At 39.8% G+C, this 23,914-nt stretch overlaps 1 protein-coding gene across 22 annotated transcripts in view; it reads right to left on the reverse strand.

Annotated features, from left to right (window-relative positions):
- The window catches only part of FOXP1 (forkhead box P1), a 629,894-nt gene that overhangs the window by 87,609 nt on the left and 518,371 nt on the right, over window positions 1-23,914 (reverse strand). For 12 of the 22 annotated variants that reach the window (XM_034956873.3, XM_034956881.3, XM_034956867.3 and 9 more), the window contains 3 exons: window positions 11,076-11,213; window positions 9,945-10,034; window positions 4,355-4,508 (listed from right to left, as the gene is read on the reverse strand). In XM_034956873.3, coding sequence (XP_034812764.1) covers window positions 4,355-4,508; window positions 9,945-10,034; window positions 11,076-11,213 — 382 coding nt within the window. Of the gene's footprint in view, window positions 1-4,354; window positions 4,509-9,944; window positions 10,035-11,075; window positions 11,214-22,274; window positions 22,429-23,914 lie in introns of those variants that run through there. The other 10 variants (XM_034956872.3, XM_034956871.4, XM_034956865.4 and 7 more) reach the window with 5 other exon arrangements.

The following is a 23,914-nucleotide window of genomic DNA, read 5'->3' on the forward strand; positions in this document are numbered from 1 at the left end:
TCTGGATTGCAGTTCATTGTTTCAATCAAGTGTAACATAGCCATCCCAGAAAGCCTGCCATTTTCTGACTATATAGCAGCAGCTGAAACAGACATGTTTCTTACCAAACCTAAGGTATCGAATTAAAAAAGAAGGCTGTGTGCATTATATTCATTTGAAACACATAATAAAAAATGCCAAGGTCTAAATTTAATTTATTTTTGTCATTTAGAATACAATGGATAGATAATCATCTCAACGTGATCAGCCAAACATCTTTACTTTGCTAAACTGTTAAAGATTTTAATTATGCTAGCATTGGAGAGCACTGGTCTAATGAGGCGATGGACTCCAGAGAATCCGAGTGGTTAAGAACTGTGAAATGAGTCTGATAGGATTTTTTTATATTCACCGTGGATCGTTTGCATATCAAAGAGGAGTAAATTATTGCACAGCAGACCAATAACCTTCCCCGCCTTTCTGAGAGGAGCGTTAACAAAAACAGTTGGTCTCTCCTAACGGTTCTCCACGAAAATGTTCAAATGCTCAAGCATTTGCAATTAATATATAGGATAAAGGAGGCTTCAAATGATACATTAAGTGGTCAGATATTCTTAGGAGGCATCCTCGACAGACAAGTCGGTTTTCTTCTCCCTTCATAAAAATCAAATGCCAATTATATTTTGATGGATTTTGTCCCAAATGAGCATTTAGTTATTAGGCATATTCAATTATTACTTGTTCCCTGAAGTTAAACCTCAGAGGCAAATTGAACAAAGGGGAAAGGTCACTCCACAACCCCATGTCCGGTTTTGCTGCATCTGGACTATGATTTTCCAACACCTTTCGAAATGACAGGTGGGATGCGTTTGTAGCTAGCAGGCCCGCTACTGTTGTCTGCACACCAACAATTACCTGTGAACATGGGTGACCCTCAGACCACTGTTTACTCAATGGAAACAATAGTTAATAGGCTTGTCTGTTGATGATGGCATACTGATATAAAACCACACAAGTCAACACCTATTTTTATTCTCTAGAGAGTAAACACATGACAAGAACAAGCCACCTATTTCTCAACTCAAACTAAATGATTTCTGGGTCAGCTGCATGGGAGGTGGGAAGACTAGGACAGGGCCCTAACAACTGTGTTAACTCCCGCTTTCTCTCGAAGAAAAGCAGAATTTTGATGCTGTTTTAAAAGTAAGCTGTTTATCCAGCAAATAAAGACAAAGACAAATGTATTTACCACTTGTTATATATACCTACAGGGTGCATTAATGTTACTCTACTCTCCATCTATTCCAACGGGCTGGCAAATCAGTTCCATTATCCATAGAGAAAAATGGTAAATAAAAATAGTAACTCATTAAGTGACAACAGCGATACTTCTGGGTCAAACTGCAATGTGATAATTACTTTTAAGAACATTCTCATCACACTTAACACAGAAGCAGTCAAATCGCTTTCCTCCATCAATGCCATATATCGTTAGTGATGTTAAACTGTTAGTTCAATGAGCGCTACCTACCAAAGGGTGTTGTTATTTGACAGCTAAGATCTCATGTTAGACAGATAAAAGGTAACCCAGTCACTCATCAGACTAAATGGATAACAAATTTCCAGAAAGTATGTATTTCTTCCAAAATGGTAGACTAAGAATAATAGTACGAAGTTAAACAAATCCATTAGCAGGTACATAACCAAGCATGTAATTTTCTGCTACCTAGAGTTTACATTTTAAAAATTAAAAGGTCAGAATAAGACTGAAAGAATATTTCTATATGAAATTACTGGTGCTAGGGAGGATGAGATGATTAAAGAGACCAGGGTGAAAAGCAGATAGGCTAATTATGTAAAACAGAGAGAAGACCCTACAATAACCTTAAAAACAACAGAAAATATCCCTCCATTTCCTATTATAAAACCTTCAGGGAAAAAAAGGCCTTCAAAATATTAATTCTCTATCTATTCCTATACTTGACATTTACATGTTTAAGGTTAACTCAGCAAGGCCATGAACAGGTATGTAAAATAATCTTGATGATTTCATTATGAAGTGGGCATTACCAGTATTTTTAACAGATAACCCCCATGCCTTGCAACATTTCTTTTTCCAGGACAACTGGCCCCTTCATTATAAAAGAAAATGCAGGCACAGGTTTAAAAAAATGTATGTTGTGGGGACAGATGACAGATTACTGTTCATGGAACTCAATTTTACAACCCCAGGTATCACTGGCTCAAAGACAAACAGAGTTGATCAACCTTTTTTTGTCCTTGTACATCCATACCCAGGTGACCATGTTCAAGCAAGCAGAAAGTTGATTTAAACCTCATAATGACATCAGTTTTAAGCCATCATCTCTCTGATAAAAAAAAATTGTGTTCTAGTCCAACATGACTGAATTCTCTAGCCACTTTAGGTGAGGGAGTGGGGGGACAAAACCAACCTCCTGATTCAGAGAGATGGAAATAACACTGGTAGTTCACTTTACTGCAAGAACCTGACACCAGAAATATTTATATTTACATTTATGCCATCTCGGGCACACATAGAGGCACCCCTTAGATTTCAAATATGCTTCTTCCTAATGTTGCAGGGGCTAATAGTTATAGCAGACTGCTAAGCCTATCAATCAATGCCATGACTAGTGAATTACCTACCAGTGTCTCTGATATGTTACTGCAGAGATTACACTTCATGCATCACCACATTCATTTCTTTCACATTACACATGAGCTTGTCTTGTCACTGCCCAATTGCCCTCTTTTGGACAGCTTAACTGATGTACTATAACAATGAACCTTAGTGAGCAAACTTAATAGTATAGGAGTGGTAGGAAAAGATGAGAGCGGTTGGAGCTCAAGTCCGGTAGGTGTGTCAGAACAGCCTGCCATATTTCCAACAATAAACCCAAAGGTGTAATTAACACACGCAATGACATTCTGCTAGCACAAAAATGCATTAACTGATGTACATATATATATTCTTTCTTTTCTCCTTGTATTGCTCAGTTACGACATCTTCTATTTTGACAATGGAGATGCTGAGTATGTATCAAGCAGCTGAGCAGTCATGGCAGAAAGGAGTGGAGGGGCAAGAGAGAAGTTAAGAGGAAAAAGCCCTGGTCTCGATATTAAAAACAAAATCAGCCTCATAAGGGACAGAAGTTGGGTGTGGTGGACTCAAGGGAAAAGATTCAAATGCAGACATGCTTCCCTGACTTCACTTGACACCAAAAGTTACCAAACAAATGGCCATGCTTTAAGCAACACGAAGGAGTTTCCACATTTTTAACCTTCTTTAGAAGGCTACTGAATCCAAGACACCAGTGGCTTTAGCTATCAGCCTTTAAGGTACATATAAACCAACATCCAAATCTACTAGAGTTCAAAGAACTGCTGCCCTTGAGGAGGCAACTCAAATCTGCCCTACCATGCATAGATGGAGGAATTGTGTTTCAAAACACAGGCATGGCACTTTCTACTTTATCTTTCCTTCTTTCCTGCCTGTCCGCCCTCCCTCCCTCTTGACATCCCTTCCTCCTTCCCTCCCACCTTCCTTTCTAGTTCTGAATAATCCATCTGCTTTCACATTACATATGTGAAAGTCAGAGTTGCTTAAACCAAGAGGATGTCCTAAAAACACCTAGAGTTCCCATTTGTTTCTGATGTCCATCACCCTTGGGATAAAATATCAGTGGGCTTTGTAAAAGAAATTTACTAAACGTATAAAATCTTACTTTTCATGTGATCTCAGTTGTTGAGGAACTGGAGATGGAAGTGGTAGCTGTTCTGATGAGTGTAGAACTAATTTGCTCAAAAATCAACAGACGAATGCAAAAAGAAAAAAAAAGGAAACTAAACAAAGTTTCCTTTTTTATAAGAGAAAGTGGTTGATTTCTATCGTTTACAGAAAAATAAACCTGAATTTATCCCTAGATATTAAAACATGGCGTTTATAAAGCATTACTAAGATTTAAAATAGCACGTTACATGGTATAAAATGTCTTAAATGAATAATAAAAGCCCTCAGGAAAATTCCTTTGTGGTTCCAAACAGAAACACTGCAAGAGTCCATTAAAATGCTCAGTAAGTGAAAAGTAGCGCCTCATTCCCTTACTCCAAGAGTGTCCAACAGTGGGATTGCTCTGTTACAGCTAAGCCTTCAGACCACCCTGAGACTTCATTTTGGCATCAACAAGCATTTCACCTTCTACATGGGTCCATCATTATCCCACTCCACTTTTCTTAAAAGAATCTATGTGCATGTTTTGATGGACAATGTCCTTAACAAATATACCAAGAGACAACCCACCACCTCCGCCCAAAGTCTTCATAGAGCTATGCCTTCTGTATAATCAACGCATACCTTGAGCAAGAGGTTGAAGGGGAAGGGCAGGCTGCCCGGGCTGAATTGTCAGAAGGCCTTGGCGCTGCAAAGACAGGAGGTGCTGCTGCTGTAACTGCTGCATCTGTAAAAGCTGCTGCTGAAAAGCCAACTGCTGGGTAGCCACCTGCTGTTGCTGTAAGAAATCAGGAAGAAAAAATGAGATGGCCACTTCCCAAGGAAGGTTAAAAGTATGGACACTTCAAAACTCACCATCATCATCAAATGCTGAGAATGGTCACTGGAGCTCAGTGGAGGGCTCCGTGTCAACGTTTAAAAGGGACAAAACATACCTCCTCTGAGGAGGGGTGGGGAGGTGAGCGTGTTATCTTTCTACTGCCCGCTCCCATAAACACATAATTCGTCCATCAAGCCAGCTTTCCCCTCAGTTTGAAAGGCCGGAGTTTTGTCATCAAGATGTAAACTTTTAGACTTTGAAATTTTTAATTACGCACACTAGAGAGAAGACTGCATCACTCTAGTCTGAAGGGGTCTGAACCCCGAACCTTTGAGGTGTAAAAGAACAAGTTGCCTCCCTCCCCGCCTGCACTGGCAGAAGCTTTTAACCACTCTGTTTATCACTTCTGACATAAATAAATGAGAAAAAATCAGACCTTTGAAGAAGAAAAACTTCATCTAATATTGTTAATTAGCCATGACAAACGATGAAATAACATTGTAAATCTTTCACAGAAACAGCCACTAGATTTTAATTACACACATTCATAATTTAGCAAACAACATCGTACTCGACTGTGAGTTTAATATGAACGACAGTCTAAGCTTCAGATGCCTTAACATGGCTTTAGTCTCAGAAACTCCCAGGTCTGGTGGCTTGTCCTGCTTCCCCCATCTGCTTTGTTCTTGAAAAGAAGGGGCTTTACGATATGATAAATATCTTTTTGTTGATTGGACAATGACAGGAGGAAAACTTTTGTTGTGTAAAACATCAATACATCATTCCTGTGTTTAGCAGGCCTTGCTTCAGCCAAAAAAATTAATGTAGATTTCCTCAGTAATTATCTGAGTGATAGAAAGATAATACAGTGCAGTAGTACAATAAATAGAAGGAAATTATCTAATATCCTTAATCTGCTAGGAATCGTATCGAGGTGGAGGTCTTAGCCACATTATGGCTAACAATTATAAAAGGAAAATTAACCCTTCCCAAACTGTAGCAAAAAAAAAGAAAAGTTTCTTCAAGAAAAGAACAAGATCAGTGTTCCTAATTCTGAGTATGATTCAAAAGATCAGAGAGACTTTTACAACTAAAAGGACTATCCAAGCCCTTTCAGAGCTTACATGTTCTGGCTAATAACCATACTTTACAAACAACTGCATTCACTTAACCTAACACATGACCTTGATCTGATACATCCATAAAATGGTATGTATATCAAGACCTTCTGATGCAAAGTTCAAAGAAAGAGAAAAATGGTGGTTTCCTTTCAGTCTTCATGTAGTTTATTTTACAGTAAAAACCATCATTCTCATATTAGCAACCAATTTCAGACTTACTACCATGCCACTGAGAAAGTTAATTGAGTTTCACTCCAAAAAACAAATTCTATACCACTAACAACAAAAATTTAAATAAATTTAAATGAAAAGCCAGTGTTTTCATTTTAAGAACAGCATGCATAAAATGATCCAATTGTTTTCACCCCTTCCCAAGTTATCACATTTAATGTAAAACCCAATGATAGTTATATTCATGTCAAAACGATTTTTTCACTTCTTCAACAGATATTAACTCACAACATCACAAAAAAAAAGGGAAGAGAAAAAAACAACATTGACACAATAAAAGATCAGGGAATTAGCTTTTCTGAAAGCAGAATATAATGGGGGGGGTACAGCTGGAGGTGGGGGAGGGTGTTTCCTGCCTTACTGTAAATGAAATGTTTAAAAATTTTGTATTTATGTAAAATGACTGATGCCTTTTCTGTTGTCTCTGTGGCCATCCCTAGGAAAAGCTCATGAAAGCTGTCTACGTTTGAAAAGCCAGGATATAAAAGTATACAAGGCCCATTGTCCAAAGAAAGAATTTAAAAGCAACACTGGTTGCCAAACTGCGCTCCCCACCCAGTTACCAAACACAGGATACGGGTCCATTTGTTTACTTCTCACAATTGAATGCATACAAAAAAGGTCTCCGTGCAGTCCCCTCGGCAGGTCAGTAGTCAGTGTTAAAATGCTAAAATGCCCTGATAAACCTCGAGTTTCGGATCCCCTCCCTAGAGCTGCAGTCAAAGGTCTGTTTTCCTTTCTTCGGCTACTCCCTACTGCCTAACATAAACTGTCATAACTGCCCGGGACAAACGGCCCTTTTAAAACAATCAACTTAGCCTACCTCACCCGCACAGGATGGAATCTTTTTTTGTAGCTCGATTTAAAATGAATTCTGCTGTCTATTTTCCTCACCACTTCTGTCCAATATTCATGAGCAGTCACTTCAATAGCTGTATTGGGCCTACGTCCTCTCTTCCTCCCCTACCTAAGAGCACGTATCTTCTTAAGGAAGGTCCTGTCTTGGTCCAACCCAATATGGAGCCAAACTTTCCCAAGGAAACATCTCAAGGCAACTTTAGGAGGGAAGGAAAAAAAAAAGCAAAGGTACATCATTCTGGCCAAAGATCAGGTGTCTTATTGCAGAGGTAATCAAAACAGGAAAAAAGGGGGTGAGGGGAGCCTGACAATATAAAATTATGAGCCGCTAATGACTGGGGACTCAGTAAATTAACATACTTGTTCCATCTGTCAACATCCAAGTTCAAACCTTGTTAAAATCATAACCACCAGTCCACATCATGAAAATGCTACCGTGTGACTCCATCTCGTTATAGCACAAAAGGACCACCACCTGCATGATAATTCCAGGAGACTGGTCCCTACCTCAGGAAACTACAGATCTCCTAAGCATTGTTACCTGGGGTCTCGGACAAATCCACTGGCACCATGAATCCAAGGAGACCCATCCACTGGTCTGCCTACCTCAAAGGATATTCAAAGCAACCTATCTCCTGGGTCACCTTTGCCTGGGAAGTGGATGACAAAGCATGGACCACAGCAAACCTAGCGACCTGGAGATGCAAGAATGTTCCTACAATGTCTTGCTTTCTCCTTGTTTGGACACAAAGTGTTCTCCTTCTCCCCTACACTCCCCACCCCCTGCCACTCCCTTCCCAAACTCAGGGACCACTATCATCTTTGTGCTCTGAGATGCTTTCCTTTCTGACAACAGCAATTTGGGAGAGGTAACTTTTATCCTTCTTTCTGCTGTGTAACTTTCCCCTTCACATTTCTTTATGTGCCCTCTGAGCTCATCTGAACTTTCATGTTCTCCCAGCATGCAGACGTGCATTCCAAACTATGTCTCACAGACCAAATAAGAGGTTAATAAGAAGTGGCAACAGAAAGGAAAAACACAATCCCTGGTAACTGATAAGAATGACAGTGGCAGCCCTTTTTTGTTTGTCTTCAAATATAGAGTTAAAGATCTTTAAAAAACTAAATTTTGATGCCTTTGAAAAGAAAGAAGCACAAAATAACAACAGGGGGTTATTGCCTGCAAGCCACAGGGGAGAAACTCCATAATTCTTATTCTCCCTTTTGAAGGCTGTTAGCAATCTGATTCAAAAAAGCAACAGCAGAAGGGGAAACCTCTTGAGGCTGTAACCATTTCCTGTGATCATGCATAATGTGCTTCAAAAGTGGGTTTTTACCAATTCTGTTGATCAATTGCACCTCCTTCATACCCCTTCTTTTTTCTGCTGTGTTTACATCTGATGTGACTCAATGACAAGCACTGTCTGAGACTGTGAAACAGGCCTGTCATGTTGATTTATGGGCGCATCAAACCACAACTTGTCCAAACTGAAGCTCGCAGTTCATTAATTAGAGAGTTGTGACTTTGAAGTCAGCTTTCAGACTGTGGTTTTTAACATTTGGCTTAATTTATATGCTCTTGAATGTGGATCTCTAAGGAAAAAACTGAAATTCCCTTCTTGTCTTTGAACTTCTTTTGACCGCACAATAATCATTTCTTTGTCCAGAGTGATGCCTGCAATCCCAGAGTCATTAACGCGCATTGAACTGCCACTGATGAGTAAGCCCTGCTGAATTAGAAAAACAGCCAGCAAAACAAAGCTGAGAGCCTTCTGCACAGTGATATCTCACAATTACATGCCTTCCCTCCCTGTGCCATTTCCATTTTAATTACTGTTAGTCCTTTAGATTTACATTTTAGACACTTTTTAATCTGTTCCCTTTTTTATTATAGCAGCACCCGGTAGAGCGCCACTGTACTTAAGGTTGTGTCAGCATTTTCATTAAAACACCTCCTCCCGTTCACCCCAAAACTGCCCCTACTCTGCAGGGGTTTACATCCGGCTGCTCAACAGGACTCCAGGGTGAAAACTTGGCAGGACATGGAAAACGTCCCCAATTTGTGTCAAGGGAGGAGGCAGCAAAGGGAGAATGTCTGGGTCACTCCCAGGGTGTAAAATTAGCACAGCCCAGCATCCTCACTTAGGTGAGGGACAGGGACGTCGAGTCACCTGGTAAGACTCCCCGCAAAAGAACAAAAGTGGCCACCTGCTTAGGGCTGGTGAAGAAGCTGTTAAAGTGGATGAGGTGCTGTATATAGAATTATAAATTGTGTCATCCCAAGGAGAACACTTAAACAAAAAGAATTTTCAGTCCACTGTAAAAATATGAGGAGGCAAGTTAAATTGGATAACTCTGGAATGGGTAGAAAGATGTCATAATAACGCACACATGCACACGGATACTCCCACAACTGAGTCTCACCCACGCAGAACTGAATAGAAGGTGAACTGGTAACTCCCTGGAAAGAAAGGCCTTATCATTTATGGGACGAATGGTGTCAACCTTCATGGTGTGGCATAATGTGATAAGTTATGGACACTACCAAGCGTGGTGCATATAGAAGCTATTATGATATACTTTTTTCCCCCCTGCTCAAGAAAACACAACCCAAGCTGGAGTCTTCTCTAACTTCAACTCATGCTCTCTGGCACATGCCTTTAGCAATTACATTATGTACAACTTGCAGGAAGAAGTTAAACAAAAGATGTGGATGTTTAATCTTGTTCTAACATTTTTGTTTGTTTATCCAACCTCACAAGGGGTTATTCTCCAATGGAAAAGGCCATCACCACACACCCAAGCTCTGTGAGCTGGGGAAAAAAAAAAAAATTAAGTGTGCATCCAAGTAAAATTTTCCTGAAAGCACTTCACTTCTCCCAGCTCCATCCTGGCCCTCAGTTGTTACCAGGTTGCAAAAAGTAACCTGAAGACTCTGTCAACGATGCCTCTCCTGCTCCTCACACAGGTACACGTGCAGTGGTGTTATAAAATATGTGGCAGCAAGCAAATGGAACCCAGAAAAATCTGAGTGAAAACAGGACAATAATTCTCAGTCTGAAAGCTGAGAACCGATAGAGTCAGCTCAGTTGTGCAATCATTTAAAAGATGAATGACAGTTTAATAGCCACTAGATAGTCCTCTGGGATCTGTGGTTTGAAAGTAAAATATGTATTGTCGGTACCTCTTTAGGCTGTTTTCCAGCATGTTGTTGTTGTAAAAGTTGAAGCTGCAACTGTTCCTGTTGTTTTTTATAAAACTCTTGAAGCTGCTGCTACAAAGGAAAGAGAGGACGGTAAGTAACAGAGGGTAGCGCCAATCCACTGTCCCTTTTGGTGCCATACACAAACTGTGATTTGAAAAATAGCATCCTTTTATCTGTAATGGCCTGACCTTTAGTTTGAAACTCGACAATAAATTCAGCGCACACTGACTATTCTTGGCATTATTGTTTGAAAAGTAATCTCCAAAATGAACTGATGAAAAACATACCATTTTCTACACAAACTAATTAAAATAAGGCAAAGAATGACCTTTGATTGTACAACAAAGCTGAAATGCCCTTGCTGAGAGAGTCTGGTGAATCTCTTCTGCATGCTTTCTAAATGACATGGCTGGGCACTATGCAGTGTTATTCAGTGTGTGCATGGACAGCCTGGGAGCTTCCGCTGCATCCTGTCCCCACCACCCCAGGCCAGTGACTCCCAACGCTGTAGTTCCGAATCTCATCTATTTGGTTCAGGTGGCTGTGAAGTCTGAATATTAGGTCCCCATAGTGCAATGACAACCAGAAGTTCATTTCAGCAACATCGTATGTGGAAGAAGTAAAATCAACTCTGGACCTTAAAATTAGCAAATTCTAGAATGCTTCTTTATGTGTAAAGAAAAAAAATCTGTAAGCTTCTGAGTTGAAATGGGGACTTCAAGAGCTGTCATATTTAAACCACTCCCAACGTGCTCCTCATTTTGCTTTGATTCACACCATTTAGGAACCTCTGGGCTTACCAAATAAAACAGTGTAAAGCCATGTAAACCTAAAAGATCTTACTGCTACCAAGTCCAATTACAGCCCTGATCTCAGTCCATCGGGTACTCTCCAGGCCCAAACACTAGTCACCATGGCAGGGCTCCTCTCTTTTGGGCATGCAAAAGCACATCGATTATTCAGGGAGTGGTCTGTGTCCTGCCCCACCCACGCTGCTTTACTCTTCACTGGGCAAAGGAGCTGCTCTGGTGGAGGGGAGATTGAGAATGGAGTGATGGGGGCCCCTGGGTTCTGGGGGAGACAGGCTGGAGGTGGAGGAAGGACAATTACCTGTTGAAGCATGAGGGCCTGCTGCTGCTGGAGGAGAACCTGGAGCTGCTGAGGGCTCAGCACTTGTTGCTGGAGGATCTGCTGCATTTGCTGGGGAGTGATAACTTGAGGTGTCATCATAGCCACTGACACGGGAACCTAGAATGTTAATGAAGGATAAATAGGAAGCCAGGAAATCAGAAGCACGCAGCCTCCCAGGTTCAGCAGCTGACTGCCATCAGCCTGCTTAAAGAGTTGACCAATTTCCCATGCAACATGTATTTATCCAGAGGGGATGCAGCAACAGATCCTATTTAATCTATCATGGAGTTTATTTTAAAGAAAGAAAAGTAAAATCTTGCAGTACTGACAGGGGTTCCAGGCAGCCTTGCAAGCACACAAAAAGGACAAACTTAATAAATGCTAACTGGAGTTAAGATACGACAGTTCTCAATTGCTTACTGAGAGTGAGTTTTCGGTCAAAACCATCTGTGGGAAGTTAACCCAAACTTGAATTTTGTTTGAGAGAAGACAAATGGTAACCAACACCTTTGCAGGTGGAGCCCATATGACCCACTTGCTCTGTGGACAGTGATTTTAAGAACAACCAATCAATGCTTATACTTGCTGGGAAGGGAACCTTGGACACACCTTCCGAACTTAAACACCCACCCTTCGCATGATGCCTTTTACTCTTCCTTATTCACCCAGCGCACAGATGTCTCAATTCTTTCATATTATGTGCAATACCATTAAAACCCGCTTTCCATGACATTTCAGTGACAAACAGCTACAGTGATGAACTTGATAGCATTTCATATTTGCAACTGTTAACACGTTTCTGCACGGGCATCTTTGCAAGGAACCTGCACACTGTATCTGAAAGGATGATGTCTTGTTCAGATAAAACACTGACATTAAAATGACAGGCTGTCTTGGCCAAGGTTACACAAATTGTATTCAAGCGGATACCTAATGACAATGCTATGAATTCTGCAAGCTTTCTAGAATGTAATTTAGCTATTCAAAATAATCACTGCAGTTGTGTTTAATTTGCAGACTACATGAGACCCATTTTGTCAGTCCCCGTAATGCAAGAAGACTATTTCATGAAAAATCACCCCCCCAAATAAAAAGATAAGGAAAGAAAAAACAATGAAAGAAACGACAAAACCTGTATGTCTTCTAACCGTAATATTTAAGCATCTTACTTTTCTTTGGTTTCTAATCAAACATGTGACAGCAAGAAGCTAGAAGCAGTAAAGGATATACTTTGTTAAAAAGGATATGCTGTCATCTCATGTATTACAATAAAAGGTAATAACATGTTTTGCACTTTGCCTGTGTGCCACTTAAAAAAAAAAAATCCGGCAGACAATAGCTGATCAGAAGATAAAAGAATTAAAAAATCTTTCAGGGGAGCAGTAAGCAAAAGGCAGAAATGCAGTATTAATTTTATGTAACATAATGTCTTAATATGCAGTTTATCCTGACTTTTTCACATGATTTGTCCTGTCATTTGCATAGCGAGCTCTCATTCCTAATTTCACAGTCATTATGCACTGATGTCCCGATTTCTCAGCATCACTAATTTTGATGAACTAAAAATCGTTCCTGAAGGTCAGATTCATGCACAGCGAATGTTCTCCACTGTTGTTGTGGGCATGTTTCATGTGTGGGGATGTTGATGTGCCAGTGTCGCGTGTTTGGAAAACACTAGTTAGAACATTCGAAAAATTTCATTAACCCAGCTGTGGAAGGTCATCCATGAATTCTTCCTATTCCAGTGGCCTTTTAAGTGTAGATGTAGATACACTGTAATTTAAAACAGATGGGCATGTCTGAATATTTTCATATGCAAAATGGGACAGATGTATATGAATGGATAAATTACCCTTTTAAAAAGATAATTTGTAGCACGAAATATCACCAATGATTGGAACAGTGAACTCGCATTCAGTTTAGGGCAAACACCAGGAAGACATTATCAAAACATCTAACCATCTACAAATTAATTCCAGTTAGTCTACTTTGTCTTCATACAGAAGAAACTTTTCGGATTTTTAAGTATCTATTGGGTGCCAATCGGTATCCTTTGAGCTGCTAAAGCCAGCGTATCACAATAGAAGTTTACTTTTCCTTGAGAGTTGCATCATCATACGGGGAGGTTTGATTAAGCAAACAAAAGAACCATGTTTAAGGTTTCTTTTTTCCTCTGCGTTTCTTGGATGATGTACAATATACATATTCTTGAGCCAAATTTCTGATGGTGATGAACAGGAAAACAGACAGGAATAGGGTGGTGTAAAATCTAAACTGGTGATGAACATGAACTTAACAGAGTTAGAGCAGAAATCATGATAGAAATAACCTCCTGGTCATCGTTTTTAAAAGAGCTATAGAAACCTTATACTAGAAAGGGGCACAGGTGAACTTTTGGGGGCGATGGAAATGTCCATATCTCGAGTGAGGTGGTGCTCACACACGTGTATACAATCGTCAAAACTCTTCCAGCTAGACACTGAAAATCAGTATATTTGAGCGCACGTAAATCATCCCTTAATAAAACTGATTTTAAAAGTTACATATGTCTCCTAAAATACTTTTTCCCCTTAACTCAGGTAAAACTAGAAGCATCTTCTTAAAGGAGAAACAACATTGTCCCTTAACTGTCAATAATAAAAGGGGGAATCATGGAAAGGACTGACATATACCTGTACAGACAATTTTTAAAGGCTGACATCAAACCAGAGGCTTAAATCTCCTTTTCCCATAATCATTTATTCATTTTTTTGCAGTTACGGAACAGGATAATGAACTTGAGTCTCCCCTTCTTTTTCCTTTTGGACATTTTGATGGAGGTGCTGATGAGTAATAATATGCTTTACAGCAGCAGGCACTGCCAAAGGAGGGAAGGAAGCAAGAGGCCTGAGTAATCCTCCAAACGGGCTGATCACTTCTGAATAATCAGAAGTGGGCTATTATATCCTGATGGCCTTAACTTCGCTTTTACTATCTGAAACCACGTTTTCATGCCAGTTAGCTCTGGGCCTCCAAAGTGGGCTCCAGCTTCATTTACAAATGTTATAAAACCGAGATTTCCCCAACGTTTCTGTTCTAACATATCATGAAAAGAGGTTATGGAAAAGCTTTAACAAACATATTCAAATAGACCAGAAACTATGGTGGGGTAGAAAAGAAATAATAATAAAAAAAAATCTGAGCACAGTTTTTAAGGCTTTAAATAGTTAAGAATTATAGCCTATATATCCACTCCCTTAATTCCCAACATCCAACTTTTTCATGTAGCTAGTCCCTACTAATACTAGGAATCAAAGGGCATGCAGTACCAGCGAGAGGCTATTACAGCCCACACTTTATTGCCCATTACTACTGAGGTCATTAGCGGCAAGAGTGATTGTAGCAGTCTTAACCTATTGATCACTGTAACTACTATCATTTAATCCTGTGTTGAATGTCTGGAAAGCGGCTAAAGGCACACAAGAGAGAGTGCTTTAGCATTGAGAAATATGGCCAAAGCTTCAAAATTACACTTTGATTCATAAAATCTAGCCAGTGGTTTAAATCAATAGTATTTAAAACAGTCATGTGAGTTTTTAACTACAGCTCTCTAATATTTATGGGCCCCTCTTTAAAAGTATTCAGTAAAAATGAAACTTTTTTTTTTTTTTTTTTTCAGATTTCATGCCTTCTACCTTAACCTCCTTGAGATAACAACATTCATTTCTGATGTTTTCTGTGCTACAGGGTTCATGCCTTAACTGGGAGTTCAAGCTAATTCTTGATTTCTTTCTCAAAAGACGATTTAAATATAAGGCAAAAAAAAAAAATTTCCGATACTGTAACTACCTTAACTGTTTGAGTATATAGAAATGAGTATGTTTTATGAGTTAACAATGAATCATAGAAGGCAATTTATGAAGAACTAGAATGATTCTGTCTAGCTGCCTTCAGGGATCAGAAATTCAAATTAAACTTCTGGCAGACATTTAAAGAATGCTAGCATACAAAACTGAATTTAAAAAAACGCACACAGTTAACACTCCTCAGTGGAGTTTCAAGAGGAAATCATGAATTAAAAAAACACACGGCATGATACACTGTTGACTGATACCAACTGGGTGTGGCCGATCCCAGGTGCACACAAACCTGCGGGAATGGCAGAAATACAGCTGTGCTTGGGCCACCACAGCTCTGCTAGTATGGGCCTGCTGCTACCTTAATACCAGCAACTGGGAAAACGGTGTTAGCACTAACAACTGCTGCTAAAAGCCCATACACACTGCTGTGTAAATTCTGCCTGATACGGTTTTTTCTTCAAAATGACTCTCTATCATCTGAATGCTGAAAGACTATTAAAATAATATGCCATATTATTTCCTTTAACGCCCAATGGGGAAACGTAGATGATGGGAAGGGAAAAATCTAAAAAGCAAACAAACAAATAAAAACACTCAGAGAAACAATACTTATTTCTAATCTAGGAGACAATTGAAGGAATTGGGTGGGAGGGGAGAAGACACAATATAAATACTGAAAATAACATGTTATCATTTTCTTCTCTCTTTAGTTTACACTCCAGTCAACTATAAGTAAATACTACCTAGTACACATACACATAAATTTTGCACGTCGGGAATCATCTCATAATTATTGTGTATACAAATAATAAAAAGAGAAGATAAAAAATGTTAAACACTGTTTCATTTTTATTAATTTGGTTAATAATTTAGAAACTCTTTTTACCCTCTGATCATTCACCACATGTATGTCCCAGGAAATTCACTTCCGTTCTAGCCTTCAGGCTGTATTTGGGTGATAACTGACCAGGTTTGGCAGTGTCACCTGGTTAATCAAATAACAGGAGCAAAACAAATTAAATTAGAAGGCTCCAGAATGTCACAACAAAACCAAACAGAGAAAATAGCTCCATTAAAAGAGAGAGAGGAGGGAAAAAAAAAAACTATGCCAAGTTTTTTATGACCATATACAAGCTAGCCTGTATAGAAGAAAATTAAACATCATCACCTCTGGCCCCCTGTGGAAAACAAGTTTTCATAATTAACAAGTCAATGGATACAACAGATGTATTGGCAAACAGAAAAGTTAGAAAGCTTCTATTTCTCCATGGTATTAAAAAAACAAAACAAAATGAACCAACCAGGTACCATGCAAGTAACTATCATACAGGAAAGAAAACACACTTCTGATATAATATTTCGGTCTTTAAAAGATAAAAAAAAAAAAAAGCATGCTATTTATGTGGAAAGTATAATTCTGTTTCATTATGGAATTCTGCTTTTTGTATAACTCCTTTAGGCTTAGCTATTTTGCCACAATACTGTACAAAGCACTAAGGCAGGTAATGGTTATTATATTAATGCAAAATCATCTAGGTAGTCAGTCATTAGCATAACAGTTCTCTCAGTAACAATACAACCAACTATTAAAAATTTTTTTTCAAAAGACCTCTTTTAAAATGCAATTAGCATTTCATTTTTTATCATTTTGTTTATTACATTCTATCAAGAAAGGCTATCTTTCTTTCACAAAAAAATTGCAAGGCCAAGGCTCGCCTGCCAATCAGGAGTTATTTCAGGTTATCAACCCTAATAAGCAATCTCCAGCAATGCTCTCCGAGCTCTTCTTTTTGTCTTTAAATTCTAAAAAGTGGCATAAATGCATATTTGTTTACAGCAGAGGTATTAGTGGAACATCAACTGCTCTCCTCTAACATTTCCCAGGCACACAAGGTTACTCCACTAAGTGCCAGTATAATTGTTTTAGCTCTAATAAATATCAGCTTCATTTGCATAAAAATGTAAAGTTTACATAAATTAAATCGCTTCTCCCATTAGCAATTGTTAAATACAGGAAACAATGGAAGCTACACATGAAAATAATCACTCAATAAGCACTGATTCTTTCAACCTAGCAACTATTATTATTATTTAAATCAAGAAAATGCCTTCTCTTTCCTACTTCAACCACTTTCTCCTGTAGCTGGGATGGAAAACAATTTAGGGCATGTGAATTAAACATGCTAATGGCATTTTATATTAACAAAAACAACAAAAATCGTTTTATATTAACAACAACAACAAAAATCCCATTTAAGTGCTGCAAATGGGAGGAGGGGAGGACTATTCCAAGAAGGTACCCCAGAAAAGATTCTATCCACAGATCTTTAGTTCTTAAAGGGAAAAGGAAGAGGCCTTGGCTAAATAAGTTCTCTTAAATTGAAGTATTACTCAAAAATAATGAAAGAGACAGCAACTGTTTCCATCCTACCTGAGACACATACATGATTAAAATAAATAAAAGATAACTTGTGGATACAGTTTTAGATCAACAGTTACTGTTAAATGAAGAAAAACATAATGTCTATCTTCTGTCTAAAGAAGATTTTTCTAACACTAAGAATTAAATTTGTAGCTCTGCTTTCTCATGATTTAATCAGCATAGAAAATTTCATAGGGAGCTTAACTGCAAATATGTATTTTTTTTCCCATATTACTGAAAGGGAGAAGGGACTATAATTGAATTTCAACACATAGGTAGGCCAAAATTAGACCATTTCCAAAGTTTTATAAGGCCTTACTTAGGGTGCAATCACTCTTTAAAAAGAATTACAACTCAACTTTCTCAAATTGTAGTTTCTCATGCCTATTTCCAACACCTTCACCTTATACATCACAGTTAAGCTAAAGGGTGCAAATGAGATTCTAATGAGAAAACATCACTTGCTTCTTTGACAATCTCACCATTCACTGATTTATTTATAATGAAGACAAAGCCCAACCAAAAGCTTCCCATAAGTTAAAGGTCAAAATATGTTCAAAAATGCCTAGTAAAATCAAGGCAAATGGGAAACCCGTGCAGACCCGCCTCATGAAGTGGTGTGACAATTAGAGTAATTGTACAAAAAGCCATCTTCAGGAAAAAGTAAAAGAAATTAAGCTGCCACAACTGTAACAGGTTAGATGAAAAAAATCAAAATTTAATGTATTCTCCCCTGTGTCATCTTGTTTTGTCAAGACATCAAATAGAATTGGGAAGTACAAAATAACAAGCCCTTGAGAAATCACAGAAGCCGACCTTTTTGATGTTGTTGATTTACCTTGTTCTCAGTTATTTGAACAATGATGTTTCAGATTTAAGGGCAAGATAAAGCTTAGAAATTAAAACATGATACCAAGGTATTCTAAAAAGCTCACCATAACATTTAGCCTGCATCTTCATTGATTAGTTGCTTTTAACCGGATTTGAAAATGAGGCACAATGTATGTGTTCAGTATTCATTTTTCTCATTCGAAATTAATTTCTCCTCAAACAACTCACAGGTTGGAAGAGGGACTCAATGAAGACCATTCCTACAATCCAAAAGTAGAGGCCCAGATGAGCTCTTCTCAGATAATTCAAGTCTCCACAACCTGCAAAGGCTTGTTTAGCTAAGAGATACCTGAGTTTTCTTTTTTAAATGAAAGAAAATAAGGCTGAATGCAAAATGTCACTTGGTGGGGGTGCGAGGGAAGTATTGCACGCTCTGAAAGGACTAAAACAAGAGTCCAGAAATACGCTGCTTCCAAGAAAACAAACCTTTTATCAAACAACAAATTTAGCTTACAGTGTTAAGACTATCCCCAAATCTAGCCATACAGATACACATAAAGCTACCCTTTTGCCCCAAGAGAGCTACAGCTCATCACCAATGTAACTTCCAGTCTTACATGAAATGTTACGTGCAAAGATACATGAAATCAAGCTATCACAAGACAGCATTCTCAACTTTTTTATGTAGGCAGTTCCTTCTACTCAAGCATATATATAAATCAAAAACTGCAGCAGTTAAAACTATCTATTTGAGGCACTAAAAGTAACCTAATATTTGCAAGCGTTATAATTTATTATACCTTGACAGTTAATAAAGCTGTTTAATAATTCCTTGTCACTGAATGCATATTTTAAAATGTAACACACAGATAGACACAATTTACGTATTTATTTACTCTAACCTTCTCGATCAACTGTTGCTACATTATCCCTTGTTTGCAAATCAAGGAATGATGAACTACCTGAAGTGGAATCTAACTGACCACTATATTTGCCTAGTTACCAAGAACATGGTTTTCAGGTTCTCTTTAGTGATGTTCATCTCCAACTAAACCACATAATAAAATAAATTCCTCCAACCTTCGTTTTTGCCAATTCAAATTTTACTCAAATGTTAGTACAGACTGAGAAGCTAGTCACAACATTCTCTCCTGATTGTCTCAGAAACATAGTAACTCAAACAACGTTTCTGCCACATTAACCAAGACAAACCTGAACTTTCATTGTTTTTAATTAATCTAGATTTTAATTTCACCGTATCTTCCAATTGTGTGGAGGTTGGCTGAAAAGTTGTAGAACTGGTCAGTGTCATAAAAGAGTTTATCTTTCAAGTGACAGGTCCTGACAACGTGTAAATGCAAGGCAGTGACGGTGAGGGTTTTGTTTTTTAAGGTACATTAAACTACGAACAACAAAAAAAATTCAACCATTCCTATCATAAGCTTTCTGATGATTTATGGTTTACCAACTGAGCAGGGTTACACAACACTGCATGCCTTTAGATGCATTATTTCAGCTAGTTGAGATTTAATTAAGATCACAGCCTCTAAAATCCCTGTCAAATGAAAATTCAGAGAAGACAATACACTATATATCCTCATGCAGAATGTTTCCATTCCATCCCTGGAAAAATATGAGTTAATCCGCGTTTCTATGGCTGCAGACAAAAGTTCGCTAATTTTGTTTTCTTTTGACACTTAGGTTGTTTTCTATTACATGTCATGAGATCATTCCCTTCCAGGGAAAGAAGAAAAAAATCGAGAGTGATACATGTTGCAGAAAATGCACTTGACATTATTAGCCGACATTATCATAGCTTAGCCATGATGCCATCACATTTTCATGTAATCAACCCATGCTTACAAGTTTCATTTAATAAAATGTTTATTAACACAACACAAACAGAAAGCCTACCTTACCTAAATTACTCGGATTAGATAATTGACATGTTATACCTCTGATTTCCTTAACTAACCAACTTTTTGTCAGACAAGCTGCACATTTGGGCAGGAAACAAAGTTCTTAAGGCAAACGGGTGAATATAAAGCCCATTACTTTCCTTCTATAAGTCGTTCTTAGGGTTAAAAAATAATCCTCAATAGATTTCTTTCTTATAGGCTGGTATTGACCCATACTATTTTTTTAAAGAAAAAAATGTATTACTATGTGCCCCTTTACCTAGTCAAATGTATTTTTATTTGCATCTTCTTAATATTTGGTTGCTTATCTCATGCCTTAGAAATGACAGGTGCTTGCAGTCTCACTCTTGACAGGCAACTACACAAATAACTGTCTTGCCTGAAAGGGCTAATGCAGTACTAATGAACAATAAATCAACTTTGATTATCAAGTGTCAGCCGAATGCGTTTTCAGTTCAGCTCTATCACATCCTACAGTAAGTCAGCCAGTGTCTCTGGGTAGGCAGTCTGTATTTTGGTTTCATTTTTACACACTTTTCACTGAAATGTGTCAGGCAGCTACAAAGAATCACATAAAATAGATATAGACCTTTTCTCAATTTATGCAAAGGGCATCAATTAGGACAACGTGCTTCTGTCTTCAATTGATTTACTTAGTGGTCAATCTTAATAACCAAGGAAGCTTTGTATTCTTTTAAACAACAGTAACAGCAACACACACATCAAACCCTAAACTAGAATCTTAATGTGATCATGTTCCAGCTCTTTGGCAGTGACATGCTAGCTTGCGCTCTTTACCACATAAACCACCTCTGATTGCACATATACATTCCTCTTGGAAAACTCATTATATAAAAACAAAAACAGCAAAACAGGGCCGCTTTTAAAATAAAAATGCCACTTGCTTTAAACTTTAAAAAATCTGGCTTAACACTGACTTCCTAATGATAAAATAAATGTAACTTATTTTTTTTCTTAAGCAGATTAGTCATTGATAGTATGATTCACATTTCCTGTTATCAGGCTTAATTTTTCCCCCACATGTGTCACTTTTAGAATGCTGGAATCTATGGAAATGAGGTGATTTGCATTTTAAAATTGGTCTGATTAGAACATTTGGTTTGTTTGGACAAAAATATAAAATTACTAGATATTTTACTTGTAACTGCCAGGACTTGAAGGAGTTAATCCCAAAGAGGAAGAGTCTATATGTACTTTGCTCTAAAACTTTACCACCCACTTCCTAAAGGTCCTCTCCTTCCCATCACCGTACTTGGGGAGGAGGGGGGGAAAAAAAAAGTCCCGTTTCCACTGACCGTCTTTCATGCAGTTCTGACAGTTGAGTTAGCTACATTCAAAGCCGGTTCAGCTGGGCGTACCCCGTGGCAATTCCTCAGTCTGCTGCACGTCCAAACCCAAACCCCGCTCACTACTTAATTAACCAGCCAAGTAATGCAACAGAGGCTTAGAATCCCCAACCTGCCAGAGTGTTCCATTCGCTCGCTCGCCTGCTCCGGTGTGGGGCTCTGTGCCTCTCCCTCCCCCTTTACTGTGTGTGAACTCGTCGAATTTGAACAGCTAAGCTGAAAATAGCCTAGACAGATATAGAAACAAACTATCAGAAGCAAAGAAACATCCACATGGGTTACACTGAGATGGAAGGCTCCTTGTATATTTCACACGCTCTGAAAGTGACAGAAATCACACCCCAGATACGTCCCCCGAACGGAGTGATGGCGAGGGCTTCACCAAAGTGGCTGCGTGAAGGCCAGACCGGGAGAAAATGAATCGCAAACGAAAAAGAGAGAGAGAGAAACACACAAGCAGGACTTCCTCCAACTCTCAACTACACCCCACCCATGAACATTTAAAAAAAGAGAGCGAGAGTGTGAGCCAAAGAGCAAGGGGGTTGGGGGGGTATCTCTCTCCAGGACCCACAGGCCTGCAGCTCCTTTTTCTTGCCCCTCCACTCCCTCCCCGCCTCCACTTCCAGAGCGCAACTCCTACCCAACTTGGTAAACAGCGAGGATGAGGATGATTTTTTAAAAGACTCAACTTCAGAACCCTCGGGCTCTCCTGCCTTCCCCAGCGAGGCCCCCAGGAAGCGGGCGCCGCGGAGCCGGGGGAAGGAGAGCGAAACCGGCAAAGATCAATCAGAAGGACCAACCTGACACTCTCCATGTAGCCGCCAGGCGCGCGGAGCCGGGCTCGGGGCGCCCGCGCGGGCCGGGCGTGGGGTCCGGCGGCCTCGGCGTGCAGGCGGACTGCACGCGCGCAGGGGCGCTCCGGCTCGCGGGCTGACAAGACGCGCCGCGCCGCGCCCACCCGCCCCGCCCTGCTCCACCAATCACAACCCGCCTCTAAACACCCCGCGCCGCGCCGCGCCGCGCCCCACACAATGGGCTCCGCGGCCCGCGCCCCGCGCCCGCGCGCCCCGGCCCCCTCCGCGCGGCAGGTGAAATCACGCTCGGGTGCCACCCTGCTTTTGTCTGGAGAGCAACTCCACTTAATAGCTGTTAACCCGGTGACCCGCCTCCGGCTGACGTCTGGGTCGGCCGGACTCGGCGCGCACCGCTCCCTCTGGCCGGGGCTCTGCGGGGCCGGGGCTGCCGGCGGGGCGGCGTGTTTGTTTCGTCTTTGAAACTGACAAAGAGTTGTCCTAACCTTTCCGAGAAACCCGGGAGGCCGAAGAGGGGCACCCGGCGCTCGCGGCGCCAAGCCGACTGCTCCGAGCAACTGTTCGGCTTCGGGAGGGTACGCAGGTCTCCCAGGCAGCGCAGAAAAGCGCTTTTCCTCGAAAACCGCCCTGGGAGGAGAACTTTCGCTTCACGTCGGGGGTTTCACAGAGCCTTGGCCTCCCCACACCCCTTTCTTTCCCAGAGTCGGTCTCGCCAAAGTGTGCCAGTGCGCACCGAGGAAAACTAAGCCGACGCGGGGTGGAAATAAATAACAACCAAACGTGCCTCGTCGCTGAACCAGGCGACTTCCCCTCTAGAACGACAGCTGCCGAAGAAAGCATCTGCCACACGTTTGCTAAGAAATAATTCTTTAAATTCCTTTCTTATTTATACAACAATAGCAACAACAAAAGCTACTCTCAATAAGCACTTTAGGATGACCTTCTCTATTAGAAATAGTCACTGCTCTTTCAGGCTATTGAAAGCTGAGTATAGTGTTTTTTTAAAAAGTCAACAATGTGCTAAACTTTGTTGGCTCAACTGACACGACTTAAGCGTCAGGTTAATCTAGTCCATTTCGGCGACTCTAAAAAATCACCTATTTACCACCTTCAAACTTGGAGAAAAACTTCCTGGCCTGTATATTTTTTAAAGACACACACACACAAAATCCCCACACACATTTTTATTCTTTTTCTCAAAATATTAGAGGAAAAGGAATAGTGTGACATCAATGAATACCTATTTGCCTTCAAAAAAAAAAAAAAAAAGGCAACAAAATCTGACCCAGTAATCCCAGGAGTTTTACTTGAAAGTACATTTTGATGTGAAGTGTATTAAATGCAGGTTACTACAGACCAGAAAGAACATTGGTAATATTTCCAATCAAGCAAATGCCTGAATTTCAACAGGGTCAGCGGGGAGCAGACAATTCCCTCTTTACTCTGGCTGTAAAAGAGACAAGCGCGAAGTGACCATCAACGTATGATCAGATGTTAAATGGGCACAGCGCAGATCGCTCTTCACCCTAAAGTGTTTTTGTGTCAGATACCAAATTTATTAATGGGATTTTTTCAGGTCACAAAATGTGACCCCACCCTCTCATGAATATTCAACAGAGAACCAAGGG

Source organism: Pan paniscus, chromosome 2 (genome assembly GCF_029289425.2).
Source record: "Pan paniscus chromosome 2, NHGRI_mPanPan1-v2.0_pri, whole genome shotgun sequence".
Lineage (NCBI taxonomy): Eukaryota > Metazoa > Chordata > Mammalia > Primates > Hominidae > Pan > Pan paniscus.